At 36.6% G+C, this 12,004-nt stretch overlaps 1 protein-coding gene across 1 annotated transcript; it reads left to right on the top strand.

Annotated features, from left to right (window-relative positions):
* Nucleotides 1-3,996: 3,996 nt before the first annotated feature.
* On the top strand, nucleotides 3,997-4,863 carry LOC132008307 (olfactory receptor 4A47-like). The gene has a single exon (XM_059386849.1). The coding sequence runs from the start codon at nucleotides 3,997-3,999 to the stop codon at nucleotides 4,861-4,863; it is 867 nt and encodes a 288-aa protein (XP_059242832.1).
* Nucleotides 4,864-12,004: the final 7,141 nt, after the last annotated feature.

Genomic DNA, 12,004 nt, shown 5'->3' with positions numbered 1-12,004 from the left:
AAATATGATCAGACTGGTGAATAGAACAGAGCCACACACTAGATTCTGGGTGTATCTGGGTCTGCTAGAAATAACTGCCTCCCAAAATTTTAAAGATATAAACCTTGTATGTATGTACAAAAATAAGGGTAAATATGATAAAGGGATCAAATATGACTATAAAGATGAAAATTTACAAAAGATTTTAAAGAAGGAATGGATGAGTTAAGTTTGTTGAAAAAGAAGGAAAACAAATGAAAAAAGAAAAAAAAGAGAGAATATGATCAGGTTGGAGACTAGAAGAAAACTGTACACTAGATTTGGGGTATACTTTGGTCTGTTAGAAGAAACTGTATTTTAAAGAAAGAAAAAAAGAAACTTTTATATAAAAATATATACTTCTATATTTATGTTTTTGTATAAATATAAGTCTAAATCTATGCTTATATAGTTATATATAAAACATAAGTTTAAATACAATGAAGGGATAGAATATGAGTATAAAAATGAAAATTAAAAGATTTTAAAAAAGGAATTTATAAGATAAGATGTTGGTTAAAATAGGAAAGAAGAAAAATTAAAGAAAAAAAAAAGAAAGAAAAAAATAAAGTTAAGAAAATCTACTTTGAAAGGCTTAAAAATTATAAGAAAAAAGTCATGAATTCCATGTGCTGTATTCCCTTACAGCATATTGCTGGAGTTTAGCAGTTCTCATTGATCAGTAAAGTTGGTCTTGGCTGGATGTTCTTGCTAATCTTATGGATGAGCATCCTGTTGCAGTGATTCTCAAGTCTCTCCAGGGACCACACTAAGTATTCTCTTCTCCTCAGATTTGCTCTCTGTAGCTATTGTTCCCTGCAGGCTTTCTGTACAGCTTTGGGTAACAGAAATGAAAATGGCATCCTCCCAATCTCTGGCCCTGAAGGCACCAAGAGCTGGGGTGCATTACTCCTCAGTTATCCTGCAGAGAAAAGCAGTTAATCCCTCCTTTCTCTCTGGTCTCCAGCTGCAATCTGTGCTTGTATGGCCTATAACCGAGCATTTCTATCTCTGGCACATGATCCCATTTGGAGTCTCCAAACCCAGCAGATTCCTGCAGTGCACTTCTGTGCCATTTCTCTGGGGGAGGAAGGGGGACTCCCTGGGTTGCCTGGTGTTTGGGTCTCTGCTCAAAGAGTAGTGGTCCAACTGTGCTGTACATCATGGTGTATGGCAGCCCCAAGCTGAGAACCCACTCCTAGGCTCCATCTTTGCAGTCAGCTTCTGCACTCCAAAAACTTGGGAGCTCTGCCACTCTCAGGAACCCCCAGTTGTTCTGTGACCCTGAGGGTCGTGAGACCACACTGTCCCAGAGAGGATTCCATCCCATGCTTAGCCACTAGAATGGCATACCTCAGTGGTGCAGACTTGTAAAAGTTCCAATTTTGTGCTCCATTGCTTCATCTCTTGCTGGCAGCTGGCTCACAGAGGCTCCTTCCCCCAATGCAGTCTATCTTCCTAAATATCGCCTTGGATTCACCTCTCCGCATATCCTACCTTCAACTGCATCCATTCCAACACAGAACTACAGAACTGTGACTATGTATCTTTTTGTGAATTGCAAATTCAACCTCAGTAACTTCCCTCATCCTAAGGCCTTCTGCCTCTGAACTTCAGGGACTCTTTATAGTAATGCTAACAGCTAGAGATGGGACTTCCTTGGCTGAGGACATGATTGATAAGTGAAACAGACTGGTTTTCCTTTTACGGTGGCTTCAATGTCATTCGCCTTAATTAAATTGTTTTGCCATAAGAAACTCAGTTTATAATTTAACATTTTTTTTTCTGTTCAAATTAGAGATTTCTCACATATTTGGGTTTCTGCCACTCTTTCTTGGAAAAAGACTAGTCTTTTTTTCTTTAGTCATTGTTCTAGGGGAGAACACTGTACAGAGAAGGATACTTTATTTGAATCTATTCCAAATATTCTAATCTAATCTGGAATGGTCTTGTAATTTCTTTCATTGAAAAACAGTTATGATGTGGAAAGCCATAGGCTGTGTCTGCACATATAAATGAAAGGATTATTTTCCTGATTCAATGGTCCAAGATATGTCTGAAAATTCAAATGTCTGCCCAGGCTGGAGTTCTTTTAACCCTCTAAATGTTTCCTTCATATATTATCTTGTGTATAGACATCCCTCATTGCTTGTGCAAACATCTGCAGGGACCCAATTCACTGAAGTGAAGCTGGGGAAAGGTAGAAACATGCCTTCTATTAGAGAAGAAGTGGCCTTAGGGATACTTTTGAATGACTGAACAGGTAAAAATTTCTCCTACTATTTGAGAGATTGTTCAGTCATTGATTTTCCCAGAAGTTAAATTCCAGCAATTATCTAATTAGGACAATGTCCAGGGACATGAATGCTATCTTAATGATATAAGTAAAAGACTTTTTGGGTGCCTAATTGTATAGACCAAGGATAGATACATTGAAATAACTAATTTGAGATTTAAAAAAAAAAAAGTAGGGCAAATAATAGGCTTGGCCAAGTTAATTTCTATGAATTAGTCTCGTTTTTACATAGTCATCTGAAGAAACTATTCTTACTTTGTACAATTGTCCTTATATTTATTGTGTAACTCTATGAAAAATAAGGTCCATATGGGAAGGATCTTTCATGCGATTTCCCCCCCATTTTCTTAGCTGTTGTGTCCTTAGTCATTGTATGGTTCTTAGCATTAAATATGTTCTCTAATATAAAACAATAATTAATAATTGAATAATTATTACATCTATATTGGTAAATAATTATTTAATATATCTATTCACACTTCAAGGTCGATAATATAATGAATGTTAAAAGAAACAAAAGGAAAATTTGTTATGGCAAGTGGGGAAATACATGATGATTCAATTGTCACTTAACTAAAATGCTTTGGCTGGTATTTCATTCTTGACTGGCAATAATTCATAATTGATCCAAACCTATTTTTCCCTTCATATTACATCCTTTAGACCTTAATAATGTGACTTGGTCTAAGAGTTCTAAGACACATATTTGGGTGTCTGCCACTCTTTCTTGGCAAGAACATAGTCTTTTTTTCTCTAGTCTTGTTCTAGGGGAGAATACTGTTCAGAACAGTTTAATTTTTGAATTTGTTCCAAATATTCTAATAAGCTAATCTATAATGGCCTTACATTCCCTTTCAGTGAAATCAGTAGTGATGTGGAAAGCCATAGGCTGTGTCTGCACATATAACTGGAAGGTTTATTTTCCTGATACAATGGCCTGAGAGATTGCTGAGAATTCAAATGTCTGCCCAGGTTGGAGGTTCTGTTCATCCCCTAGATGTTTTCTTGATAGTTTTCCTGCGTATAGACATCCCTCATTGCTTGCACAAACATGTCAAATGGTCCAATTTTCTGGGATGATGCTGGGGAAAAGTAGAACATCCCTTCAATTGGGTAGGAAGAGGCCTTGGGGATATGTTTTCTATTTAATTTAATTTTTATTTTTGTTACTTATTTGAACTCAATTAATTAACATATAGTGCATTATTAGTTTCTGAGATAGAGTTCAGTGGTTCATCATTTCATATAATACCCAGTGTTAATCTTAAAATACATTTAAAAGTTTTCTCTCTTAGCGAAATAAGTCAAGCAGAGAAAGACAACTATCATATGATCTCCCTGATATGAGGAAGTGGTGATGCAACATGGGGGCTTAAGTGGGTAGGAGAAGAATCAATGAAACAAGATGGGATTGGGAGGGAGACAAACCTTAAGTGACTCTTAATCTTACAAAACAAACTGAGGGTTGCTGGGGGGAGGGGGGTTGGGAGAAGGGGGGTGGGGAGGGTATGTGCTTTGGTGAGTGCTGTGAAGTGTGTAAACCTGGAGATTCACAGACCTGTACCCCTGGGGATAAAAATACGTTTATAAAAAAATAAAAAATTAAAAAAAAAAAAGTTTTCTTTCTTGTTTTGTAGATCAGCCTGCTTCTAACATGAGAAGTCAGCTCCTATGCAGACTAGATGGAACCACCAAACAATGTAACTTACTTTGTCCTCTTGGACCTTACCCAGGATCCAAAGGAACAGAAGATCCTTTTTGTTATGTTCTTAGTCTTTTATATTTTCACAGTGATGGGCAATTTGCTCATTGTGGTAACTGTAAGTGTCAGTAAGACGCTGGGCTCACCTATGTACTTTTTTCTTGCTAACTTACGTTTTATGGATGTCAGTTATTCCTCTTGTATTTCCTGCAGATTGATTTCAGAGATTTTCTTTGGGAAAAGAACCATATCCTTCCAATCTTGTATGACCCAGCTCTTTATAGATCATCTTTTTGGTGGCTCAGACATCTTTCTTCTGCTAGTGATGGCCTATGACCACTACGTGGCCATCTGCAAGCCCTTACATTATCTGGTGATCACGAGGCAGTGGGTGTGTGTTATGCTGCTGGCAGTGTCCTGGGTGGGAGGTTTTCTGCATTCAGTAATTCATGTTAGCACTATTTATGGGCTCCCATTCTGTGGCCCCAATGTCATTGATCATTTTTTCTGTGACATGTACCCCTTATTGAAACTGGTCGATACTGATATGTGTGCAGCTGGCCTGTTAGTGGTGGCCAATGGTGGACTGATCTGCAGTATTGTGTTTGTGCTCTTGCTCATCTCCTATGGTGTCATCCTGCACCCTCTAAAGAACTTTAGTTCAGAAGGGAGGTGGAAAGCCCTCCCACATCATTGTGGTTCCCACATCACTGTGGTCTTCTTCATCCCATGTATTTTCATGTATGCAAAACCTGCTAAGACCTTCCCTACTGACAAATCATTGACTGTGTTTTATACAGTCATAACCCCCATGTTGAACTCACTGATCAACACTGAGAAATTCTGAGATGACAAATTCCATGAAGAAGTCTGGAAGAGAAATGTCATATCAAATCGCAAATAAATGCATCGTCAAGATCGTAGTTTATCATTAGAGCCAATCACCTCAAATGTTAAGATCCATTTTGCTTTAAATGCCTTTATAGTCTGACTGAATAATTTGAAATGCAATTTTATAGTTACATGAATTGTTATTTTTAATTTTTTCATTCTGTTAAAATTAATATACAGTGTTTTGCTATTGTCACATACACAATAGCATGTTTTAACAGTTCTATACATAGTGGTCATCATGAGTAAACTCTTACTCTCCCTATGTGTTGGATATTGATGAATTTTTATAGTTACCTTAATTTTAATTAATTGTTATATTTAATTTTTTACTTATTATTATTATTAATAATAATAAGTACTTACTTATTATTACTTACTTACTTATTTACTCTCCCTATGTGTTGGATATTGATGAATTTTTATAGTTACCTTAATTTTAATTAATTGTTATATTTAATTTTTTACTTATTATTATTATTATACTTATTATTATTATTATTATACTCATTATTATTTTTTATATTTCTTTGGGTTCCTTTTTTTTTAACATAGAGTGCTTTATTAGCTTCATGTGTGCAATATTGTAATTCAGCAGTTCCATTCATCACCAAGTGCTCACAACAACAAGTGCACTTCTTTATCTCCATCACCTATTTAACCCATGCCCCTTATTCCCTGGTAACCATCAGTTTCTTCTCAATAATTAAAAGTCTGTTTCTTGATGTCTTTCTCTCCTCCCTTTTCTCATCATTTAGTTTCTTGAATTGCATAGGAGTGAAGTCATATGGTATTTGTCTTTCTCTGACTGACTTATTTTGTTTGGAATTATACTTAGTAGTTCCATCCATGTTGTTGCAAATTTCAAGATTTCCTTGTTTTGTTTTGTTTTGTTTTTAGTTTTTTGGTTTTTTTTATATTCGAGTAGTACACACACACACACACACACACACACACACACAGACACACACACTTGGAAGCTTCCATAATCTAGCTATTTTAAAGAAAGCTGGTACAAATGTTGGGATGGATTTACCTTTTTAAATTAGTGTGTATTCTTTGGGTAAATGCCTTCTAGTGCTATTGTTAGATTAGTGCCTAATTCTATTTTTAGGTTGTTTTGAGGGACTGCCATACTGTTTCCTAAAAGGCTGTAGCAGTTTGCTTTCTCAGCAACAGTACATGAGTATTCCTATTTCTCCACATCCTTGCCAACGTGTGTTTCTTGTGGATTTTTTTTTTTGATCACACAAATATTTATTGAGGGTTAATTTTAGCTTTCTAAGGTTTATGAGGAAAGAAATTAAAACCTCTTTCCTACCAACCAGGCCCACGCAATCTGGTCCCTGCTTCTTGTTCTGAAAGAATCTCAAGTTAACTGCCTTGTTCTTGGCTTTTGGCAGCCTCAGGCTTTTGCCATCATATTCCATTTTATTAGAATTATTTCTTTTCTGGCTCTCCTAAAGTCTGTTTTTTTTTTTTTAATTTAATTTTTATTTATTTTCAGCTTAACAATATTCATTATTTTTGCACCACACCCAGTGCTCCATGTAATCCGTGCCCTCTATAATACCCACCACCTGGTACCCCAACCTCCCACCAACCCGCCAATTCAAACCCCTCAGATTGTTTTTCAGAGTCCATAGTCTCTCATGGTTCATCTCCCCTTCCAATTTCCCCGAACTCCCTTCTCCTCTCTAACTCCCCATGTCCTCCATGCTATTTGTTATGCTCCACAAATAAGTGAAACCATATAATTGACTCTGCTTGACTGATTTCACTCAGCATAATCTCTTCCAGTCTCGTCCATGTTGCTACAAAAGTTGGATATTCATCCTTTCTGATGGAGGCATAATACTCCATAGTGTATATGGACCACATCTTCCTTATCCATTCGTCCTTTGAAGGGCATCTTGGTTCTTTCCACAGTTTGGCGACTGTGGCCATTGCTGCTATAAACATTGAAGTACAGATGGCCCTTCTTTTCACTACATCTATATCTTTGGGGTAAATGCCCAGGAGTGCAATTGCAGGGTCATAAGGAAGTTCTATTTTTGATTTCTTGAGCAATCTCCACAGTGTATTGTGTTTTTTATTTTAGCCACACCAACAGGTGTGAGGTGATATCTAATTTGTAGTTTTGACTTGCATTTCCCTGAAGGTAAGTGATGATGAACATCTTTTCATGCTGGACATCTGTATTTTTTTTAGAGAAATGTTCATTCCTGTAGTTTGCCTATTTTAAAACTGGGTTTTTGTGTTTTGTGGGGTGTTAGGTTTTATAAGTCTTTTATATATTTTGGATACTAGCCCTTTAGACTCCTGTTTTATTTTTGTTCTATTTACAGCACTAGTTAACATCCTGAATGTTTTGTAGACTACTCTCTTTATTCTATTTTTTTTGCATGATATATGGAATTCTTAGTGTATTTTGCTTTTAAATAAAGAAATTATAATAGGTTGTAGTAAATATTAAAAATTGAATCCATACAAAGTGAGAAACATTGTAGAATAAACTTTTACCCATCCCACACCAGAGTCTCTGTTCTAAGATTATTCAGTTAGTAATCTTTGGTAATAAAATATATGTGTGTTTTTGTCTACATGTATAACTTTTGCATTTACGACTCAGTCTCCTGAAGATCTTTCCATACTAGTCTATATAGATGTAAAACATTCTCAGCTTACTCAAAGTGCTTAAATCTTCTTTATGAAGATACAACAAAATTCATGTTTCTAGTCCTAGTCATATTTACCCCAATTTTACTTTGTTATAGCCAATAACTACAATAAAGTTCTTTTGAAATTGTTAAAACATGAGTTTTTAAAAGTGAAATCTTTGGATCAAATGTATTTAAATGTTGATGTTTGTAGTTATTGGTGCTATTTCAAAAAGCCAAGAATGGTGCTTTTTCCAACAGTTATTGAGCTGTTGACACTATATTTTCTTTAAAAAAAAAAATATATATATATATATATATTTTAATTTTTTCAATTTATTTATTTTCAGAAAACCAGTATTCATTATTTTTTCACCACACCCAGTGCTCCATGCAATCTGTGCCCTCTATAATACCAACCACCTGGTACCCCAACCTCCCACCCTCCCACCACTTCAAATCCCTCAGATTGTTTTTCAGAGTCCATAGTCTCTCGTGATTTACCTCCTCTTCCAATTTACCCCAACTCCCTTCTCCTCTCTAATACCCCTTGTCCTCCATGATATTTGTTATGCTCCACAAATAAGTGAAACCAGATGATAATTGACTCTCTTTGCTTGAGTTATTTCACTCAGCATAATCTCTTCCAGTACCGTCCATGTTGCTATAAAAGTTGGGTATTCATCCTTTCTGATGGAAGCATAATATTCCATAGTGTGTATGGACCACATCTTCCTTATCCATCCATCTTTGAAGGGCATCTTGGTTCTTTCCATAGTTTGGCGACCATGGCCATTGCTGCTATAAACATTGGGGTACAGATGGCCCTTCTTTTCATGACATCTGTATCCTTGGGGTAAATACCCAGGAGTGCAATTGCAGGATCATAGGGAAGCTCTATTTTTAATTTCTTGAGGAATCTCCACACTGTTCTCCAAAGAGGCTGCACCAACTTGCATTCCCACCAACAGTGTAAGAGGGTACCCCTTTCTCCACATCCTCTCCAACACATGTTGTTTCCTGTTTTGTTGATTTTGGCCATTCTAACTGGTGTAAGGTGATATCTCAATGTGGTTTTAATTTGAACCTCCCTGAGGGCTAATGATGATGAACATTTTTTCATATGTCTGATGGCCATTTGTATGTCTTGATTGGAGAAGTGTCTGTTCATATCTTCTACCCCTTTTTTGATATGTTTGCCTGTTACTTGCATGTTGAGTTTGAGGAGTTCATTATAGATCCTGAATATCAACCTTTTGTCTGTACTATCATTTGCAAATATCTTCTGCCATTCCGTGGGTTGCCTCATTGTGTTTTTGACTGTTTCCTTTGCTGTGCAGAAGCTTTTGATTTTGATGAAGTCCCAAAAGTTTATTTTCATTTTTGTTTCCTTTGCCTTTAGAGACATATCTTGAAAGAAGTTGCTGTGGCTGATATCGAGGAGATTACTGCCTATGTTCTTCTCTAGGATTCTGATGGATTCCTGTCTCACGTTGAGGTACCTCATCCATTTTGAGTTTATCTTTGTGTATGGTGTAAGAGAATGGTTGAGTTTCATTCTTCTACATGTAGCTGTCCAGTTATCCCAGCACAATTTATTGAAGAGACTGTCTTTTTTCCACTGTATATTTTTTCCTGTTTTGTCAAAGATTAGTTGACCATAGAGTTGAGGGTCCTTATCTGGGCTCTCCATTCTGTTCCACTGGTCTATGTGTCTGATTTCATGCCAGTACCATGCTGTCTTGGTGTTCACAGCTTTGTAATAAATCTTGAAATCAGGTAACGTGATGCCCCCAGCTTTATTTTTGTTTTTCAACATTTCCTTAGTGAATTGGGGTCTCCTCTGATTCCATACAAATTTTAGGATTATTTGCTCCAGCTCTTTGAAGAATACTGGTGGAGTTTTGGTCATAATGGCATTAAAAGTATAGATTGCTCTAGGCAGTATAGACATTTTAACAATGTTTATTCTTCTAATCCAAGAGCATGGAATGGTCTTCCATCTATTTGTGTCTTCTTCAATTCATTTCATGAGTGTTCTGTAGTTCCTTGAGTATAGATCCTTTACCTCTTTGGTTCGGTTTATTCCCAGGTATCTTATGGTTCTTGGTGCTATAGGAAATGGAGTCGATTCTCTAATTTCCCTTTCTCTATTTTCATTGTTAGTGTATAGGAAAGCCACTGATTTCTGCACATTGACTTTGTATCCTGCCACATTGCTGAATTGCTGTATGAGTTCTAGTAGTTTGGGGGTGGAGTCTTTTGGGTTTTCCATATAAAGATTCATGTCATCTGCGAAGAGAGTTGACTTCTTCATTGCCAATTTGGATACCTTTTATTTCTCTTTGTTGTCTGATTGCTGTTGCTAGGACTTCTAATACTATGTTGAACAAGAGTGGTGAGAGTGGGCATCCTTGTTCCTGATCTCAACGGGAAGGCTACAAGCTTTTTCCCATTGAGAATGATCTTTGCTGTGGGTCTTTCATAGATAGATTTGATGAGGTTCAGGAATGTTCCTTCTCTCCCTATACTTTGAAGCGTTTAATCAGGAATGGATGCTGGATTTTGTCAAGTGCTTTTTCTGCCTCAATTGAGAGGACCATGTGGTTCTTCTCTCTTCTCACATTAATTTGTTGTATCACATTGATTGATTTGGAATGTTGAACCATCCTTGTAGCCCAGGGATGAATCCCACCTGATCATGGTGGATAATCTTTTTAATGTGCTGTTGGATCCTGTTGGCTAGGATCTTGTTGAGAATCTTAGCATCCATATTCATCAGTGATATTGGTCTAAAATTCTCCTTTTTGGTAGGGTCTTTGCCTGGTTTGGGGATCAGGGTAATGCTGGCTTCATAGAAAGAGTCAGGAAGTTTTCCTTCTGCTTCAATTTTTTGAAACAGCTTCATGAAAATAGGTGTTATTTCTTCTTTGAAAGTTTGGTAGAATTCCCCAGGGAATCCATCAGGTCAAGGGCTCTTGTTTTTTGGGAGCATTTTGATCACTGCTTCAATTTCGTTATTAGATATCGGTCTATTCAGGTTGTCGATTTCTTCCTGGTTCAATTTTGGTAGTTTGTATTTTTCCAGGAATGCATCCATTTCATCTATGTTGCTAAGCTTATTGGCATATAACTATTGATAATAACTTTTGATAATTGTTTCTACTTCTTTGGTGTTAGTTGTAATCTCTCCCTTTTCATTCATAATTTTATGAATTTGGGCTTCCTCTCTTTTCTTTTGGATTAATGTGGCCAATGGTTTATTGATCTTATTGATTCTTTCAAAAAAACAGCTTCTAGTTTCATTGATACATTCTACTGTATCTCTGGTTTCTACCTCATTGATCTCAGCTCTAATCCTGATCATTTCCCTTCATTTTTTTTTTTTTTTTATGATTTCCCTTCTTATGTGTGGAGTTGGTTTGATTTGTTGTTGATTCTCCAGTTGTTTAAGGTGTAGACACAGCTGCTGTGTTCTGGATTTTTCAATTTTTTTGAGGGAGGCTTGGATGGCTATGTATTTCCCCCTTAGGACCGCCTTTGCTATATCCCATAGGTTTTGGACCGAAGTGTCTTCATTCTCATTGGTTTCCATGAATTTTTTCAGTTCTTCTTTGATCTCCTGGTTGATCCAAGCATTCTTAAGCAGGGTGGCCTTTAGCTTCCAGTGTTTGAGTTCCTTCTGAAACTTTTCTTGTGATTGAGCTCCAGTTTCAAAGCATTGTGATCTGAGAATATGCAGGGAATAATCTCAGTCTTTTGGTATGGGTTGAGTCCTGATTTGTGACACAGTATGTGGTCTATTCTGGAGAAGGTTCCCTTTGCATTTGAGAAGAATGAGTATTCTGTTGTTTTAGGGTGGACTGTTCTATATATATCTATGAGGTCCTTCTGGTCCAATGTGTCATTCAATGCTCTTGTTTCTTTATTGATTTTCTGCTTTGATGATCTGTCTAATTCTGAGAGAGGCGTGTTAAGATCTCCTACGATTAGTGTATTCATATCAATATGACTCTTTATCTTGATTAACGGTTTTCTTAAGTAATTGGCTGCTCCCATATTGGGAGCATAGATATTTACAATTGTTAGATCATCTTGGTGGATAGTCCCTTTAAGGATTATGTAGTGTCTGTCTGTATCTCTGACTACAGTCTTTAGTTTGAAGTCTAATTTATCTGATATGAGAATCGCTTCCCCAGCCTTCTTTTGAGGCCCATTGGCATGAAAGATGCTTCTCCATCCCTTCACTTTCAGTCTGCGTGTATCTTTAGTTTCAAAATGGGTCTCTTGTAGACAACATATGGATGGGTCCTGTCCTTTTATCCAATCTGCAACCCTGTGCTGTTTTATGGGCGCATTTAGGCCATTCACATTGAGAGTGAGTATTGATATATACGTTTTTATTGACGTCGAGTTAGCTTTGAAGTCTTTCTTTCT

The sequence above is a fragment of the Mustela nigripes genome, unplaced genomic scaffold, assembly GCF_022355385.1.
Source record: "Mustela nigripes isolate SB6536 unplaced genomic scaffold, MUSNIG.SB6536 HiC_scaffold_77, whole genome shotgun sequence".
NCBI lineage: Eukaryota > Metazoa > Chordata > Mammalia > Carnivora > Mustelidae > Mustela > Mustela nigripes.
This window is presented reverse-complemented; position numbering and strand designations above follow the sequence as displayed.